Source organism: Sinocyclocheilus grahami, unplaced genomic scaffold (assembly GCF_001515645.1).
Source record: "Sinocyclocheilus grahami isolate Dianchi unplaced genomic scaffold, SAMN03320097.WGS_v1.1 scaffold88.1, whole genome shotgun sequence".
In the NCBI taxonomy this organism is placed as follows: Eukaryota; Metazoa; Chordata; class Actinopteri; order Cypriniformes; family Cyprinidae; genus Sinocyclocheilus; species Sinocyclocheilus grahami.
In genome coordinates, this window is record NW_015505267.1 from 904479 (window position 1) to 924757 (window position 20279).

A 20279-nucleotide genomic window follows, 5' to 3' on the forward strand; every position below is an offset into this window, starting at 1 on the left:
TGGAGTGGGGGGGGGGGAGGGGGGGGGAGATTAGTAATGACGAAAGATAGATTCAAAGTCATGTTGCCCACATGAGCACCATGGATCAATGTGCCAATCTCTGTGTTGTCTGTGATTTTTCATTACTTGGAATCATTAGTTAGTAATCCTTCATGTCACATCCTTATACATATATTCACATACGTCCCCAAACATACATTAGCACCTCTCACACACCCCTTTAACGAAAGCCCTGACCCAGCAGGTGCTGGCCACAGCTGAGCAGAATCAATGGCCCTTCTTGACTTGTGTGGTTGGTGAGTGAGAGGAACAGGAAGTCGATTTTTTTTCCTTTTACAGTTAGCACTAAGCCCCCACAGAATTGAGAAAAGGCACACATGAAAGACTTGTGTGGTTGGTGAGTGAGAGGAACAGGAAGTCGATTTTTTTTTCCTTTTACAGTTAGCACTAAGCCCCCACAGAATTGAGAAAAGGCACACATGAGTGTGTTTAGCAGTAGGAGGTGGTGTGACGGATGTTTGAACACGGATATGTCGACATAGTGTTATCTCTAGCATCTAGTAAGTTGTGACCCAATTCAACCAGTTGACAAATAGTGAGTATATAAATTTAGGTTTATAAAATGTTCTCTCTTTCTCATGCTTAAACCCATGAACGGTTGGTGAGAAGGACAAAATCTCAAGTTAACATGGACAAAAGTGTTTTGTTTGCTTGTCACTTTTTTTGTATCATTTTTGACGTCTTATTTTGTCACGGGGGCAGAGAGAGTATACAAAATGGTCATGGAAAGCTAAATTATGACACTTTTTTTTTTTTTGGTTCAAAAACCATTGAATAACATTGACTGACAGGGAAAACAATGAAATGATTAAAACAATGCATAATATGACGTACGGCGGAAAGACCTGGGGCCTCATGTATAAAACTTTATGTAGATTTCATCCTAATTGTGTGCGTACGCACAAAAGCTAGATTTTGCGTATGTACAAAAGTTTTCCGATTTATAAAGCCATGCGTACGCCAGAACCTGCACAAAATTCCCTTTGTAATACCCAGTCAGCGGAAAATTGTGTGTACATAATTCTCCACCCCGTCTCCTCCCCGAAATAGCCATATATGGAGCTTACAACGCCTAGTTTTAATATGCATAACGTCATCTGCATATCATTTCCATGCATATTTCCATCCACGTGACACCATGTTTAACGCAGTTTCCTTCAAATTCTGTCTTTTAAATAGGGTGCTTGTCACAATATTGGGAAGAGCACGAAAGGGGTTATCATTAGGCTACTGTCTGTGTGCGACACCCTTTTAAATAGGGTGCTTGTCACAATATTGGGAAGAGCACGAAAGGGGTTATCATTAGGCTACTGTCTGTGTGCGACACCTGTGAACAGTTCTGCTGTCATCGGACCTTTTCAATCTAGCCAATGGACTGTTTGATCAACGAGCGCATCCTTATGTCTGTCGTTCCCATCTGTGTTCCAAAGCCATCAGACGAATCAAGTTCACATCAATGATCATTATTCGTGCAAAAGTATTTTCTCAGAACATGAGTTTTGCTATTTAGAACACAATTAAAAGTGGAATTGTCATACGCTAAGCAATCCTCACTGTGATTAAAACATTAAATCACATACCACAGGAAAATTGTTCGAAAGCAGCACATCCACTTCAAATATTTCTGTTTAAATAGTTGTAATTTCTGGATGATTTCATGAAATTTCAGTGCTTAACTTCATTATTCAGAGTGTCATGTTTAATCTAAATGTGTATGTGAAATGTAAAACAGACTTTAAAATCATTCAGTTTGCTTCCTTATTTCGCTCACTCCAGTAAAAGAGTGCGTACCCATGGTTTAGACTCTAGAGTGTCCGTACGGTGCGCACATATTTACGCCTAGTTTATTTGTTATAAATCCCGATATGTGCTTGGAAAATTGCGTACGCACATTTACATGCCCATTTTGTGCGTACGCAACGTTTATACATCAGGCCCCTGGAGACTTCCATTTGTTAATGTGCACTTGCACACATAAATAAGTGCTTCCTTTTCCCAGTATGCAGCAGTGACCTGACATCTCATCACATGACCTAATTCTCTTTTGGTTACTTAAGGTCAGGCCGTGAAATGCCAGAGGTCTTGCCTTTACTCGGACCGGAAATGAAAATAATTCCAGACCAGGGGTCTCATTTATAAAACTCTCAGTAGATTTCATCCTAAAAGTGTACGTACGTACAAATGCTAGATTCTCCACCCCGTCTCCTCCCCGAAATCCCCTTATATGGAGCTTACAACGTCTAATTTTACTATGCAGAACCCCATCTGCATATCATTTCCATACATATTCCCATCCACAAAGGTACATCACATTAAAGGAACACTCCACTATTTTTGAAAATAGGCTCATTTTTCAACTCCCCTAGTACTTGACTCTTCTGTAGTTACATCGTGTACTATGACCGACGGAAAATGAAAAGTTGCGATTTTCTAGGCCGATATGGCCTTTTCATTTTCCGTCGGTCTTGGTACACGATGTAACTACAGAAGAGTCAAGTTTTAAATAGGAAAAATATAGAAACTTTTTGGTCATTTTTGAGCGAGATGCTAACGGTCTAATCAGATTTAATGATCTATGCTAAGCTACAGCTAAGATTGCTACCACCAAACCCAGAGATCGGCTGAATGGATTCGAAAACGGTAAAACTCAACTGTTTAACTCTAGGGGAGTTGGAAAATTAGCCTATTTTCAGAAATAGTGGAGTGTTCCTTTAAGGGGATACTTACTATAAATGCCATTTGTTACATACACATACATTTTTATTGCTAAAAATCATCCAGTATCCGTTTTATGTTTTAGAATAAATATATCAAAATATCCATTAAAAAAACTGTTTACAATAGTTCTCGGATAAATATTTTAGAATAGAGTTGATCTCATTCATTTCCACTGACCAAATAATATTTGGATTGTTTTTAACAATTCAAATTAAATTAAATGTGAACATCTTTTAGCTATTTTAGTGGAAACAGATAGTAAATACAATTGTCTGACTCGGGCGTTATTTAAAAATAATTTTAAAAAGGAAATGTGCAAATCTTACCGTTTTCTTCAAGTTGTATCCTTCAAATACAGTGGTATTTTTCATAATGTTGTGGAGATGCCTTCACACGCCATCATCACCTCTGTGCAGCTGCGGTTGTACAGTAAGCTATTATCATTGGACCTATTCAAACGGGACAATGAACCGTTTGACCACCGAATTCATCAGTGTCTGCCATAATATCATATTATGGCAGATTGTATTATCGTACAAGTAAGTGCGCATCATTGATCATTGTTCTCACTAAAAATATTTTCTCATAACATGAGATATGCAGTTTAGTTTAAAGATGAATTATTATGCACATAGCACTTCTCGCTGTCATTAAAACATAGCATGCCACAGGAAAAGTGATCAAGCGCATCCTCTACAATTAGGCTATGTCTAAACTCATATAATTTTGGTTTAACTTCTGCGTAATGACTTTATGTAATTTCAGTCCTTATCTCCATTAATGAGAGTGGAATATTTAATGTAAATTTGTATATCGACATGAAAACAGAGTTTAAAATCATTGTTTACTTCATTACTTTACTCTCTCCAGGAAAAAAAAGTCTGTACGCATGGGTCAGAGTTTGCGTGCATGTGTGCAAATTTTCCCGTCAAGTTTGTTTTTATAAATCCCACCTTTTGCGTAGGAAGTGGCGTACGCCTCTTTCAGGGCAGGTTTTGTGCATACGCAACGTTTATAAATGAGGCCCCAGATCTTTCATCCAGATCCAGATCCAAAATGTGATGATTTGCCATGTTGCATGTCAACGATAGTAATCAGTCCTATTGAATTATTGATTTAGTGTTGTTTTTGACATCCACAGCCACCAGAGAGCAGCACAAAGAAAAGCAATTTTTATTTTTATCAGTCTGAGCATGAGAATATTTCAGTTTGACCTGATTTGGGTTTATAAGTGTATATCAGAGCTCTTCTCCACAGCAGCAGATTCACAACCCCTGCGGCCACAGTGGGCATGTGTTGGTGTTTTGTCTCTGCATTGGCATAATGGACTGAATCAGTTTTTATTGTTATTTTGTAGTTTGACTCTAGTGTGACGGGGTTGTGCTTTGTACAAGTGACTTGTTTTAATTATACGGACAATAGACAGCAGTTTAGGCTTCAATATTGCTATGGAGTCCAATTATGTTTTGTTTTTCAAATGAATGCCCACTGTGTAGTGAGGATGAATCAAGCAGTTTAATGCTAATAAGATGAAGTGTCTAACCCCTGACCCTTCTAGAGGAGCCCATAAATGTTTCTTTCTTTCTCTTTCTCTCCTCTGTGCTGTGAAACCCCTTGGTTTGTGAGTTTTAACGTTTTCCATTGGCCCAGTTAAAGGACATGGATGAGATTCAGCTTAAAAATCCATTTAGGATGAGTGTGACTGTTTTTGCTATTGTCTCCTACTCCTGTTTGTGTATATATTCGCTAATTGTTAAGATATAGGATCTGTCTTTATTAGTGAATCTTTTTGAATCATGAATAAAATATCGATACTGAAATATTTAAATAATTCAAAAAATGTAAACTCTGTTGTATTGCATAGAAAATAATTTTGACCAGTATTTCAGTTAACACAATCGTTAAAAAATGTAAATGTTTCAGTCAATTTTAACAAATAAAATAATTAAAAATAGCTTCTGTTAATTGAAATAAAGCTGAAATAACATAACATATAGTTACATAGAAATATATATATAAAAAAACTAACAAAAGCACATAACAATCACTAAAACTTGTAAATTTGTACAAAAAATTAAGTTAATTTAAAATATTTATAAATATTGTAGTAGTGTATGAATGATACCAAAATAACACTGATTTTAATGCTTTAAAATGTGTACAGGATACTTGCTCCATAGACTTTAATTGTAAGTGAATAATTGTCAATCTATTTGTTTGCGAAGACGGTTATATAATTTTTATGGGGATATTTGCCTGGACTATTCATTTAAAGGATTACATGCAATCAGTTTCAGATCTCTAGCTGGTTAGTGGTGGCCTGATTCATTCCTGTCAAGGGAAGAGGCGGTTCATGAGAAAATGAGGGAGGGAAATGAATCGTCTAGAGGACTGTTGATGCGAATTGATACCTCTGTGGCATGTAATAGGTGTCAGGTGGGACGTGGAGTGGGGGATGGTCCGGAAAGGCCTTCGTGCCAGAAATGGGGTTTAGTTGTGTTAAGAAAAGTGTGTGAAGAATTTCTTGAGTGTTAGGTTAGAAATGAATACATTATGAAGAATAGGTGAAAGTGACAGTGCTACAGTGCCAGTGAAAGGGCTTTTGGGATTGGGGAGGGGCTAATATATCCTCCTGCTGTGTGTAAACTGTGCCCAATAAGGGTCAGATGGTGCAATAGACTGCCAGCTGCTCCCTTCCTCCCTGCATGTCTCTTTGCCTAATGAGAGCGGAACAAAGAAGTGGCATCCTTTCCACCTTCTCCATCTCTCTGTGTGTGTCCCAGTGCTTGAGACTCACAGATAGCTTATTTTTCATCTCCAAAATGTGACCAAAATGGCAAGGAATTTTTTTGAGTTTGTCTGTGTCCTGTTATTGCCGCCCCATGTCTTCATCCAAGGTCTGTGTGTGTAGGCATTGGAGAGATGACTGGAAAAGGAAGCTGAGGGTGATTGATTGAGGTGCACACGCCCTCTGGTCTCTCCTTTTATGTTGTAGGCCATAACATCACAAAACCAAATATATTGGGCTGTATTGTTGATTGTATTGTAGCAATCAATACTGAAATCCCCCATCATGCTGTTGGGCTCACATTTCAAGCCTGTGATTTTTGGATGTCATATTTAAAACAACCACATGACTCTTAGCAAATCTGCACAAACAATGATCTAAGTATGTAAACACGCCAAAATCATAATGATGTCGGTGTGTGATCATTTACAGTAATGGTTAGTGCTCAGAAGGAGGCGTGGGTGATTTCCTTTTTGCAGTTTTCCAGCTTTTTATTGTGGACGTGTGTACGCAGGAGTTTGTGCAAATTTAATGCATGTGTGTCTGTGGGAGAGGGTTAATAAGGACCATCCAAGTCATTATGAACTCTTTGAGATAAGCTTGTTCCACCTTTCCAGTGAACTCTTCTTTAGTGCTTTAGTATCCTAATTAACAGTTTCTAGAATACTAGGAAATGTAGTTTCCCAATTATTATTATTACTAATCATTACAGTTTAAAATAACTGTTTTAATATACTGTATTTTAAAATGTAATTTATTTCTGTGGTGCAAAGCTGAATTTTCAGCATCATTACTCCAGTCTTCAGTGTCACATGATCCTTCAGAAATTATTTTAATATGCCAATTTGTCGATCAAGAAACATTTCTTATCAATATCGAAAACAGTTGTGCTGCTACATCATTTTGTGGAAACATTGTTTTCAGGATTCTTTGATGAATAGAAAGTTAAAAAAACTGCTTTTTTAAAAATGGAAATCTTTTATAGCATTATAAATGCCTTTACTATCACTTTCGATCCATGCTGAATAAAATATTTAGAAAAAGAGCAAATTTCTGATATTCTTTAGAATGATATGCAGTGCACAAGGTTTAACACACTCTCGCATTTTATTGTTAGTTCTTTCAGTGTTTGGGAATAATATAGGCCAAGTTTCTGATTTATCAAATAGGCATCATTTACATGTGGTGGTGATGTGTGCATGTCTTTAAATACAAAGCATAGAATGAGTTGTTTTTGCATCTTAGTACCAATAAATGGTCTTTTTGTATAGGGAAGGAAGTTTTGAGCTTTGACAGTTACAGCATGTTTTGATGTTGCAATGAACCGTTTCAAAATATCAAGGAAAATTAGATTTGTCATGAGAAACCATACCATAGTCACACATATTGCCTAATTTTAAAGACCTACCATATAAATTCAGGTGATTTAGCTTGATCTAACCATCTATTTCTTGATCTAATTTTAATCTTAAGTGGAGCATGAACAAAAGCACTGCAGCTTTTAAACATGAATGCAAATCTGGCCGAGATGCATGATCGCCGTATGCAATGGGGTGTTAAATAAAAGCTGTCCCCTCTATGTGCATGTCTATGTGCTGGAACAAGGTACAAGACTGAGGACTGGCAAACAGATGCTCCAGTCCTACTTAATGAGTGAATAGATGGTTTACAAGCATTCCTTTATACTTTCATGCACAAACACAGACCTGCATGCAAATATATGCTCTGATGCATCATTATCAATACACAATCAGTGTGAAAGTATATTGAAATGACAGGTGTGTTGATGCTCAGCCATGGACACACCGGTGTGCTTAGTGTTGTGGTGGTCACCATAGAGACGTCTGTGCCCTGCACAGGGTTTGAAGAGTGCAGCTCTGTAATTAAAAGCTGGATGTGGGCCTTTTATTAAACACACTTGTCCTGCAGGGCTCCCTGTGCAGAGACGTATAAGCATTGCACAACCCATGTAGAAAGTGCTGTTGATACTGCGACATGAAGTTTGTTGTTCAAACTATAGTGTTTGTTTGAGCATTATTGATAAAAAATGGTCAGTTATGTCCCTGTTAAAAAATAGTTCATGCAAAAGGGAAAAAGCTGTAATTATTTAATAGTCTCATATTGTTCCAAATTTGTATGACTTACTTTCTGTAGAACACAAAAGTAAAAATATTATTTTGAAACATTTTCGCCATTACATTGAATAAACGGTTGAAGGTTTTACGTTTCGAAAAGCACTGAAAGTGTCATAAAAGTGATCTGTATGACTTGTGGGCTATAGTCAAGCCATATGATAGGTCTGTGAGAAAGAAACAGAACTAAAGTCCTTTTTCACTGATAAGCTTATCAATAACCCTTTTGTGAAGATCACTGATAGGAGGCAGCACATTAAAATTGAAAACTGAATCGGTCTGAATTGGGAACTAATCAGTCAGACCAATTTTGTGAACCGAATCAAATGATGAATTGAAAAGCGTTCAAAAGACCAGTTCATTCCTAAATTAGATATTATGATTGCTGGGATAGATATCAAGATTTTCAGTGAATAACAAATTCAATTTTTGGTTTATACCTGACATTAATGTCATAAAGCTGACATTTGAAAACTTGGAACATTTGGAAATATAGTGCAAGAGTCATATAGACTACTTTTATTATAGTTTAATTATGCTCTTTTGTCATTTTGGAGAATGATAGCCTCAGTTCCCATTACATTAAACTGAAAAGAGTGTCCAGAAAGACCAAAACAAAAACAAAAAGAAGTTAATGAGGGTGAATAAATATAATGAAAGAAGTTTCTTAGTTGAACATGTGTCATCATTTACTCATCCTCTTGTGGTTCCAAACTACCCTGTATGAGTTTCTTTGTTCTGATGAATACAAAAAAGATATTGGCAATGTTGGTAACCAGTTGCTGGTAGCCATTGACTTCCATAGATTTTTTTCCCATATTATGGAAGTTAGTGGGGACCAGCAACTGTAACAGTTAAGAGCATGCTTCAAAAGATCTTCTTTTGTGTTTAACAGAAGAAAGAAGCTCATACAGGTTTGGAGCAACTTGGGTGAGTAAATAATTCTTGGGTGAACTGTCCCTTTAACTAGATAAGATCAATGTACCATGTTGACTTGAGAAATGAGACTTCTTGTTCTTTAGACTTTGTGAAACTTTAACATTTCAACATTGCGCTGTCAACAGGAACTACTCTGGCTGAATCTGGAAGGGAAGTTTGAGTGCAGATACAAACATTATACAGCGGCCTTTGACGCACAGCATTTGGAAAATCGCACCATCATCCACTTCCACTAAGGTGTTCTTCCTGAATGCATGATGAAATTACTGGTTGTAAATAACACTGCTATACCATATGCACGTGCAAACATATCAGAATGGGAAATACTAAAGTTATTGCAATAAAACACGTGTGCAGCAGCTCAATTATGTGCATTTAAATAGTGACCACAGTTGAAAGGGCTGTCTACAAACATATGGTCAACGAAGAGTGTGGATTTTGTCCTTGAAGGAGTGCCACTCACTTCAGGCAGTGACATAATTTACCCTTGAGGCATTAGGATAGTGTTTGAAACGTCCTCATATTGTTCTTCAAAATTAAATTGTCATGACAAGAACAACTCAGTTGTTGTGTATCACTAGTTGTAAGTGAGGATGACATCTAGTGGTCAGCAGACGAACTGCAGCTTACAAACTGTAACCCACATGGCACAAATCCTCATTCATTCTGTAATAAACTACAATATTGGTATTATAATTCTTTTATGGTTTGATATAAATGCAGCATGTCATCTTTCAGAATAATGGCTTTGCTTGTGGCCTGAAAACCTGCGCTCTAAAAAATGCTGGGTTGTTTCAACCCAATGTTGGGTCAAATATGGACTAACCCAACTGTTGGGTTAAATTTTGGTTACATTTTTAAATGAGCTTTTTAACCCAACAGTTTGGTTAGGCCATATTTGACCCAACATTGGGTTGAAACAACCCAGCATTTTTTAGAGTGTGCCTATTTACTTTAAATCAATCAATTCTAAATCAGTTTTGAAGGTTATAAGATCATGAAAATGCTACGCACATTAACGTGTTAGAAAATAACACAAATTTATGATCGCTCTGAAATATTGAATACATTCCTGTAGCCCCATCACGTTCAATATTTCTCTTCTTTTAATAGCTCTAATCTCAGAGTTTATCCTATATATGGAAGCAGACCTGTGTGAATTCTTTAGGTGGGAGTGTTCATCATTTTATTTGTGTGTATTTGAGGCCACACTCTTTGATGTTTCTGTCTCGGGTGATGAAAGATTAAGCGGGCTGTTTGAGGAGCCGTTCTGGCAGGAGTGGGTGGGCTGTTAGGTAATAAACCATCAGGCGGAGTCAGAAGAGCTGTTTATAGAGCGCAGCGCTCCGTCAGAGATACAGAGATGCAGTTTCATCTAGCTGTGGGAAGTTGTGCTTAATATCATGAGATTTTTAATAACGCTCAAACGCAGAGATGACTACCATGTTCAGATACCCCGTGTTTCCAGTCTTTCCAGGTGAGATTTGGGGGGGATGAATGCATGCAGTTAGTTGACAAATAACATGGAAATGCACTTTAAGGCAAGTGCAGTTTTAGGTTAAATGTATTTTAATGTATAAGGGAAAGTGTAGATGCAGTGATTGAAAACTGTTTTATTCACCTTTTAGATTTATTTCAATTCATTCAAATAGTCCTGCAAAATAAATTTTTAAAAGGTCTCTCAATTGATGTAGTTAAAAAGTATTTTATCTCTTTAGTTATTATATTTTTTATTATTAATTTATATTTGTATGATTAATTATTAGAATAGTTAAAGAAAACATACTTTGTTGACCTAAATGCACTTAGTGTATGATGGTTTTTGCTTGTAATGTCTAGTATCCGGCTGTAAACAAATAACCATGTGAGATAACAGTCACATGGGTTCATCATTCATCATCTTTTATTATTACAATAAATGATAAGATAAACCAGTGAGAGAGAGAGCTTTATTTATTCACTGATATGACAGTTTCAGTGAAACTAAAAGAATGGATTTCCCCTATATATCCTCATTGTTATTATTTTGGAAATAATTGTTTAAAAAAGAAAGAAAAAAATCATTGGTTTTATTTAATGTGATTATATGCACATATTATTTATTAGTCAGTTATTTTGTTTTGTGCTTTTGACACTATGATTTGGGCTTTTTATTTTATTTATTTTTTATATATTTTATCATTTTATTTTTGACATTAAAATGCAAATACTCTAGGAAATATGGGTTATGCTTTTTAAACGCTAGATTTGTCTTGTATAATGTTTATGTGGAGTGTGTTTAATTGTTGCATATGTTGCTATGTCAGTAAACACTGAAGCGTTGATCGGTATGTTGTTATGATACAGCGTAGCATGGTTTTGTCCTGACTGTGGTCTGTGTACATAGTATTTATACTTGTATAAATATACTTGTATATATAAAAGACCACATTAAAAGAAAGTTAATGTGTTTTTTGCCCCATTCATCAGATCGGTTACTGTGGTTTTTATAAAAGGAAAAATGAAAAACATATTTTCATTTAATTGGTAAAATAAATGCAGAACTTTTATTTATGTTGATGTTAAAATAGGTGTGTTTGTCTTTTTCTCAGGTCTGGACCAGACAGACATACCAGAGGGACTGTCCCGTGCGCGGAGCATTATGGCAGAGCCAGACTATATGGACTGTGATAGCGATGAAATCGTTAAGCCCAAGAAACTCCTCAACCCAGTGAAGTCCTCCAGAAATCACCAGGACTTACACAGAGAGCTCCTCATGAACCAGAAGAGGTGATGCACATACAGCCTACATTAGATCAGTCCTCTCAGTCCTCTTTCACTGTCTTTCCTCTCAGAATTCACTTTCTTTTTTGGCAATTCTGTGTGGACGTGCCATTTCTAAACTTATTTTTATTTAGGACTTTAAAGCTGAAACAGCCATCAATGCCATCCTTTTCCATATAAACATATATAAGTAAAAATTTGCCAGTTGTTATAGAAATAATCCCTGACAAGGTGATCTGGACCCTTAAATTAAGTTCATTAGGGTTTTTTTTTTTTTATTATAATTGACTGTACATTATCCCACATGGCATGAAACTAGCATAGCTATATAGGAAATGCAGAGATTATATTAAAATATTTGACCACATTTGACCAATTAGAATAAAGTATTCTGTGATGAATGCCTGTATGACTTGTTATGCGTCTTATAAAGATCCATTTCTGCCAGTCCACTGTTTCACAGATGAGTTGTTTAAAAAAAAAAATAGAGTAATTCTGAAAGCTGATTCTACCCAGAGGACTTTCTGGACAAGATGAATGATTTCCTCCCCGTCAGATCTGTCTGTGTTTGTGTGCTGTATCTAGGCAGACAGGAACCGGGAAAAAATGCACTGGAAACAATAAGTTTGAGTCACTCGTTTTAGTCCTCTCGTTCTTTTTTCCTCTGTCTCTCTCATTCTCAATGGTGATGAATTGTGACAGAAAATGTATACACATGCTCCCTGTTACATAAAGCAGTTTTTTCTTTTTCAGTTGGAAGTTATTAGGAAGATCCCTTGAGGTTCTTGCAGCTTTGGTGTGAATAAGAATGGATAAGTCACAGCACAAGTCATTTATGTTGCAAGAAACTTATAACACACACATTCTACCAGCATGATTACATAAACTCCTGTTCTCTGATTCTCACCTCCCACATTAGTTGAGCATGAAGAGAAGAGTTCGTAGAATTCCTACAGATATCAGAATCCTCTGTTGGGGATTTATTCCAGTAATTCCCAATTAGGTGTACTGCATATGTATACTTAAGCAGGTTCCAGGCAGAAAAGATTTGAGTCTGTTACCTTATCTTGATACAGATTTGTAAAAATGACTGTGTGGCTTGTGGGTGATATTTTGCACTTGTTGAGCTTGTATGGTTTAAAATACACAACACAGAGACTGCAAATGAAATTGCTTTTGATAAACATCCTATCTGGTTTCATTTACAAATAGATTTGGTGTAAGTAAAAATTGCCATGACTATATTATTATTGATAATTAGTATTTGTATTAATATTTTTTATATATTTAATAATGTTTATTTTAAATGTATATGTGTGGAAATCATGAAGAGCCTCAAGAAAGAGGAGCTATCATTTCAATTTTCACACTTTTTGTATTTGTCCTTAAGATGTTAGTGAGTCTTACTTGATAGAGAGTGGGGAATTGAGTGTGTGTGCATGTTTTGGTTTAGGAAAAGGGAACCGTTCTGTAATCTAAATGGGATTAGTTCCAGATGTGGTGCTCAGAGGGATGCTGAAAGATGTAGAGTTACATAAGAAGGATTACAGCATCCTTTTAGACTTTCTTCCCACCCTTTCTCTGTTCTCTTTCTCTGACGCCCACCTTCTGTCTGCCTCCCACCCTGCTGTACACAAACACTCTTAAGTGTTTCTGTACACTCAGAATGTTATGAAATCACATCTACAGCCAGGACAGAAGGTGCAGAACACGGAGTGATGGAGAGATAGAGGTCAGGCTATATATAGTCTGTTGCATCATATATTAGATAATGTATTGAGTTGGGGGGCCGGGGTGGGCTTTTATGTAATCGAGGCCAACCTCTTCTTTGCTTTCTGTTTATTTCTGTCACTGTTCATCTGTATCCTTTTCTTTTTTCTGTCATTTTGCCTAACTGTCTTTAACGAGTAACCACACATAATGATAAAGTGAATGTTTCTAGCAGTTACCAAGGGACCAGTGTGTTCCTGTTATATAATCAGTGACGCCACAGACTGGCATTGAAGATGTTTGTACTTCAGAAATTCACAGAACCGAAGTATTTTTAAGCTTTTCATCCCAGTTACAGTTACATGATACAGCTAAACCATCAGTCTTAAAGGGATAGTTCACCTAAAAAATTACATTTTTGTAATAATTTACTCACCCTCATGTCATTTCAAATCTGTATGACCAACTTTCTTCCAAATATTATTCAAAACAACACTGGACCCTGATGACTTTCAGTGTATGGACAAAAATCTAGCATAGCGTTAGTTCTGGCAGGTCACGTTAGTCAAGCTCGCATCAGCTGACTCTCAGCTGATCACCATCAACCTATGGGAATACGACACCTATCTAAGCATTCATATATAAGGTCCCTCGGTATTATCAGCAGTTTTCGCATTGCTCAATAGCTAATTACCCTCCTCCATCCCCAGCTCCTCCTCTGTCAGTCAGGATTCAGCCTTCTGATTCTCCTTTGAATCAGACTAATTCTAAAATATGTACATAACATTATTGAACTTTAACGATAGTTAAAGGGGGGGGGGTTATCGCTGCTCTCATGCAGCCTACCATGGATGCGCAGGGAGTTCTTGCCCAGAACAGAACCATACCGCCAATCCAAACTATATACTGTATGCTAATTGTCAATCATCTTTGACGATAGTGGTCCTGACAGAACAACACTGATGGAAATGACATGATGGGGAGTAAATGATCGCAGCATTTTAAACTATCTCTTTACACCCAGTTTTAGCAAGATAGTTTGTTATTCTATAGACACGTCACTCGAGAAATTTCACTTGTTTACTCAGACCCACCCATTGTTCCTGTTATAGCTGAACGACAAAGAGAAAACGGCCATAAAGCCACACCTATGGACAAAAGCACATCCTTATCTTAATATTGGCTTGAATAAAGACAATAACTTTCAGAAAACTCACTGGTCACAAGATGCCAATGAAGTATTTACTTTGGAAAGGCTGCATTTACACATTGTTAGAGCCTGACTGTGGTAATGGGGTTATTTTTTTATTTACTTATTTTTTAAATACTTTAGTTTAGACTAGAATAGTTTAGATTTAGAGTAGAGAATAGTCAAATAACTAAATGACAAAAGCAGAGTTTTAAGACGAGTTGGATTGTAGTTCTATATTTGGGATGGAAACAACATATATTAGCTTCTGCTTGGCAACACAGATTGCTCATGGATTTAATCATTAATAAGAAATGTGCCCTGAATCATAAACCAATCATTGTTTCCTCTTATCATGTTTGTGGAATATATCTGATCTGTTATTGGTCTCATAAAGTTACCTGCACAACAGACACATTCCACTCATGTGATTAATGCCTGATGTGCTGCTGTTGTTCTTACTTCTGAGAAGAGAGAATAGTTGGAGGGAGAAAGTAAAATACTGTTCAGAAACTAAATCAGTGACATGACACACAAATGGAGAACCGACAGAAGTGTGTAATTTTTTTTTTACACTCACCTGGCAGAGATTCTCATAATTCCATTTTTTGGAGCCATATAATTATATAACTGCTGTCCAAATAGCCAAAACATTTAATCGCCCATTTTCTCAGCTTTGATATTTTCATCTGCTCCTCTCATTTTTTTTCTTCATAGTCTAGACAAGTCTACAAGTTTTGGAAGGATGGATAAAACTGTTGACATGTCTCTGGTGTGCCAGGCAGAGAGCTGGAATAAGTTGCTGTCAGTGTTTTAGTATTACTTATGTAACATTTTATTAATATTTAGAATTAACTTTCTAGTAGTTTTTGTGCTTTTGTCATTTTTATAATTAAATTAGATATAGCATTACTTTTTATTTCATTGTTTTAGTTTGAGCAGTTTTAATACTTAAACATTTATTTTGGTTGGTTTTAAAGGAGACATATTATGCCCCTTTTTACAATATGTAATATAAGTCCCAGGTGTCCCCAGAATGTGTCTGTGAAGTTTCAGCTCAAAATACTCCACAGATAATTTATAACATTTTGAAAATGCCTATTTTGAGTGGAAGTAGAACCACGCTGTTTTTCAGGCCTGTTTCTTTAAATGCAAATGAGCTGCTGCTCCCCGCCCCCTTTTCCAGAATAGAGCTGCGGCATTACAGCTTGTACCTGCTAAAAACATCTGTTTTGGTTCTGATTATTATGTTTATCGGGCTAAAATCATGCGTTTTAAACCATATTAGTTCAAACTTCTGATATACGGTTTTCTGAGTGCACACATCTGAAGCACACGGACAGAAAGCGGCTGTCACACAGCATGTGAGTACTAAACTAAGTTCTCATTCACACACAAGTTTACGTTAAAAACACACATGAGTTACAAAAGCAGTCGGTTATGTCTGTGAAGGTAAACTGCTGGGAAATAAATCGCATGTTTATTTTAGATCTGTGTGGCAGCAGCAATATACAGTAAATAAATCAATAAATTCTCTGCTCTCGTCTCCTCTGAGGCTGGGACTCTAAATAATGTTCTGTGCTTGTCAGTGCAGCCAAAGACAGAACAGTTAGCATGCTTTGCTCAAACTTTTGCCATGGCATTAGAACTAGTACACCGTTGTCGCTTGTGAAATCAAAATGACGGCGCCGTGGGTGGAAACATGCAGATTAAGGGGTGGTAATATTATAATGAGATCCCTTTGCAACATCACCAAGGGAGCGAAATCAGATGCACTCGTTTTTTCAGACGCTTGCAGAAAAAGGCTTACCAAAACAAAGTTACTGGGTTAATCTTTTTCACGTTTCCTTGGTTGGTAGATGCACCGGGGACCTGATTATAACACTTAAAAGTCCGATTTTCATGATATGTCACCTTTAAAGATCTAACATTTATATTTTATTTTATGTTGGCTTTATTTCAATTACAAAAAAATATTTTTAAATAGTTTTAGTTATCAACACTGGTTGTTGTTGTTGTAATAGATGGATGGATTTTTATCATTATTGAATTAATTATAAAATCAGTTGACTATTCTAAATATGTTTCTCTGAAATTCATTACATATGAACTAGAAGTGTTTCATAACCAACTGGTTTCTGGTTTGTTAATTTGGAGAAACATGGGATTGAGAATTACGCAACAAAGATGTCACAGAAAAATACTGTAATTTAAAGAGTTAATCTCCATACGCTCTAAATGTAAACCAGCCTTTAGTCATCATAAACCAATTCCAATCCCTTAAACCCATCCAGGAATCCATCCATACTGGATTACAGTATGTGGGGCAGTCAGGATTTTCACAGCGACATCTTCAGTCATATTTTGTAACTCTATAGATTATTATCCCTAAACTGTTCAGGAGTCATCTCATCTTTTGCTCTCATTAAATCAGACCTCTGATCAAAATGGAAGCTGTTGTGGGTTTTAAACTAACCCCAAATCCTAAATGTTAAATTTCAAAGTGCCGCTTTTGTGCTCAAATTATGAAACTATCTGATGAGAGGTGTGCTGATACTTTTCTAACCAATCAGACTTGACTTTTTTTTCTGGTGACTGATGACTTGCTTTGAAGGAGGTACCTGAGCCACATCTTAAAGTGCATCTGAAATGGCGTACTTTCCGCCACTACATTTGAGTTTGAACTTCCCTTGCAACCATTAAAAATTTATGTTCTGTATAGTATGAATGTGGGTAGTATGAATGTAATTTGGACATACTATATCCGCCATGTCATGTGACCTACCAGTGTCAGTTGCGTTGCTTCACTGCCATTCATATATCCTCTCCCATGGCCTCATGGGATAGTAAAGTGTCCATAGAATACACACTTCAGAATCTCTGTTTTTGGAATACTATGAATTCAGACATAATACATCATACTGTCGAGTTTTGCAGGGCCAGTAACCACACAGTTTTTCATAAACCGTAAAATTCTGGATACTTATTTGTCAAGTGTCTCATCGTCTCGTTGTTTTTCTTATCACAGGGGCCTTGCACCGCAGAATAAACCAGAACTCCAGAAAGTGATGGAAAATAGGAAGAGAGAGCAGGTGCTGAAGGCTCAGAAAGAGGAGCAGGAGGCGCACAAGAAAAGGTCAGACCTTGAGATCGAGCTTATGAAGAGACGAGAGACCCTCGAACAGGTATGTTTCCTCACACACAAAGACAAAGACGTATAATGGGCATATCCAGAAATGATTGACTGAAATAGTCTTCTTGTTTAGCTGGAATTGGAGCAACATAAGAACGAAGAGGAGCAAGAAAACACCCCAGAGTTCGTCAAAATGAAAAGCAATCTGAGAAGAACCAAACAGGAAGTGGACGAGCAGGAGCGTGCCACCTAGAAACAGTTTCCATGGCACATTTGTTGACATGGCAACTGGACTGTGGTTTGCGGGGATTTTCTGGTGTTCCTCCCCATGTGTCCCTGTGAAATAAGTGACTGTAGATGAACGGTTCCTGTTGCCTGCTCGCAGACACAACCAGTATTCATGCTGCATCTTTTCCTGAACAACGATCACAAATAAAGAGGATTGACATGCATACACACAAACTATTGCACATGGGCGCAGCCTCTTTGCTACTGGTTGACCGGCTTCAAAGAACATGCATGGCGGAACAAACAGAGACAACATTATTACTTTGTTGGGTTTTTTTTTTTTTTTGGAGTGGGAGGCACATATTATTTTACTATTTTACTTTAAAAACCTGTAATGGGACACTGGATGGACTCTTTTAAGCCAAAACAATCCTCTTTTATTTATGTTCCGTGTAAGCTTTTGTTTGAAAGGGCTTCTCCGAGATATTTTTCTCTTGGTTGATGATTGAAAAAGAAAAAGAAAGGAAATATAAAGTTCCAACAATGCAAGTTGTGATACATCATGCTTGCTTTTTATGAATTGTAATGTTTGTGCGCTCCGTCTGCTGAATTACATAAGCAATACTAGTTCTAGTTTTGTGAGTTTTCTTTGCAAATATTTTTGTTATAACTTTTTTAATGAATACATTACTAATAAGTTAATACACTTTAGTTCAATGTGATATTAAACAAGTGCATCGGTTTTCTTTCACTTGAATGGTATTTGTTCATAAAATTAAAAAAGAACAGGACATGTTTATTAACGAAGAACGTTTTGTGTAGATTTGAGCCAATAAATAACCACTTTTTGTGTTCCCTTAAAACCTTCTTTTAATAAATATAATTTTATCATGTTGAATTCTTTGTTAATTTGATGTCTGTGCATCTCTGTGTGACCAAGACGTGCAAATGATCTAATAGATGAAGGTAATCCTTTTAAAGCAGGGCTGTCCAAACTCGGTCCTGGAGGGCCGGTGTCCTGTAGAGTTTAGCTCCAACCCTAATTAAACACACCTGAACCAGCTAATCAAGCTCTTACTAGGCATAGAAACTTCCAGTCAGGTGTGTTGAGGCAAGTTGGAGCTAAACTCTGCAGGACACCGGCCCTCCAGGACCGAGTTTGGACAGCCCTGTTTTAAAGGAATACTTTACCCAAAATCTAAAATGTACTCACCATCAGGACACTCAAGATATAGTTGAGTTTGTTACTTCATTGGAACAGATGTGGAGAAATTTAGCATTACCTCACCACCTACCAATGCATCCTCTGCAGTGAATGGGTGCTGCCAGAATGAAAGTTCAAACAGCTGATAAAAACATAGCAATAATCCACAACATGACTTCAGTCCTTCAATTAACATATTGTAAAGTGAAAAGCTGTGTGTTTGTATGAAACGAATCCATCATTAAGGTGCTTTAACTTTAAACCATTGCTTCTGGTCAAAATAAGAGTCCATAATTCATAATAATGCATCATAATGCATAATGCAAAATTCCATCCCCTGTTGTCCTCTCTCACCAAAATCCACCAACATATTGTTTTGGACTGTGTTGCTTGTAAATGGTGCTTGATCTGTGCATATTTCTCTCCTGATTCACACAAGATGACTTTTTCACTGGAGAAAGCAATATTATGGTTAGACGACTCGTATCTTAGCCGGAAGCAATGGATTTAAGTTCAAAATGCCTTATTACAAACCCACAGCTTTTCGCTTCACAAGACGTTAGGACTGTTTGAACTCCCATTCTGATGTCACCCGTTCACTGCAGAAGACCCAATCATGAGCAAGTGTGATTTTTATGTATCTCTGATTGAATGAAACTGAGTGAATGGAACAACAGCCTTGAAATCCTGCAACCTTTAAGAAGAAAAGTAGGTGTAAGTGAGTCTGCACCTCCCACGCCATAAAACGAGCCTGTCCAAGGGACAAGCATGAGTCTACTCTAAAAGATTCACAGTTAACTGCTTGAGACTTCAAAAGCATTCTGATGTTTTGCTTCATTTTGTATCTGACAATCGCAGAGGACGTTAGTAAAATGCAGAGCTGCAATGTTTGAAGACTGACCTCTTAGTTCCTCACAAAATAAGCAACACAAATGAAAATAGAGCAAATCTTAATTCCAGGAGTTCTTATGTAACATGCAGCAGAAGTAGGTCTGAGTGAACTGTGTCACAGACACTAAATGAAAGCCTTTAGATGTACTTATCACAGCTGAAATAACATAATCTGAAATCAGTGCTCTATTTTCAAAAGGTCTCTCTGAATATTACACCATTTATGGCATTGTGTTTTAAAGGGACTTTCCAGCAGTCTGTCACACTTTAGTTTAGGGACCAATTCTTACTATTAACTAACTATTTACTATGACGTTTGCCTCAGTAAAGTCCTAATTTGCCGCTTATTAATAGTTAGTAAGATAGTTGTTAAGTTTAGGTATGGGATAGGATACACTGAAAAAAAAACTGGTGTAAGATTTATTTTGAAACTAAAATTGCTAGTAATTGTCACATATTCAAAATAAATTAATAAAAAAGGCAAGCACCACATTACATTAAACGTAAAATGTTGAAGTAGAAAA

The 20279-nt window shown here is 36.7% G+C and overlaps 1 protein-coding gene across 1 annotated transcript in view; it reads left to right on the plus strand.

Annotated features, from left to right (window-relative positions):
- The window catches only part of LOC107587024 (uncharacterized), a 46795-nt gene extending 28254 nt beyond the window's left edge, over positions 1-18541 (plus strand). Inside the window, exons 3-5 of the mRNA XM_016274625.1 lie at positions 11229-11406; positions 17328-17484; positions 17566-18541. Coding sequence (XP_016130111.1) covers positions 11229-11406; positions 17328-17484; positions 17566-17685 — 455 coding nt within the window. The 3' untranslated portion in view covers positions 17686-18541. The remainder of the gene's footprint in view (positions 1-11228; positions 11407-17327; positions 17485-17565) is intronic.
- The last annotated feature ends 1738 nt before the right edge of the window (positions 18542-20279 follow it).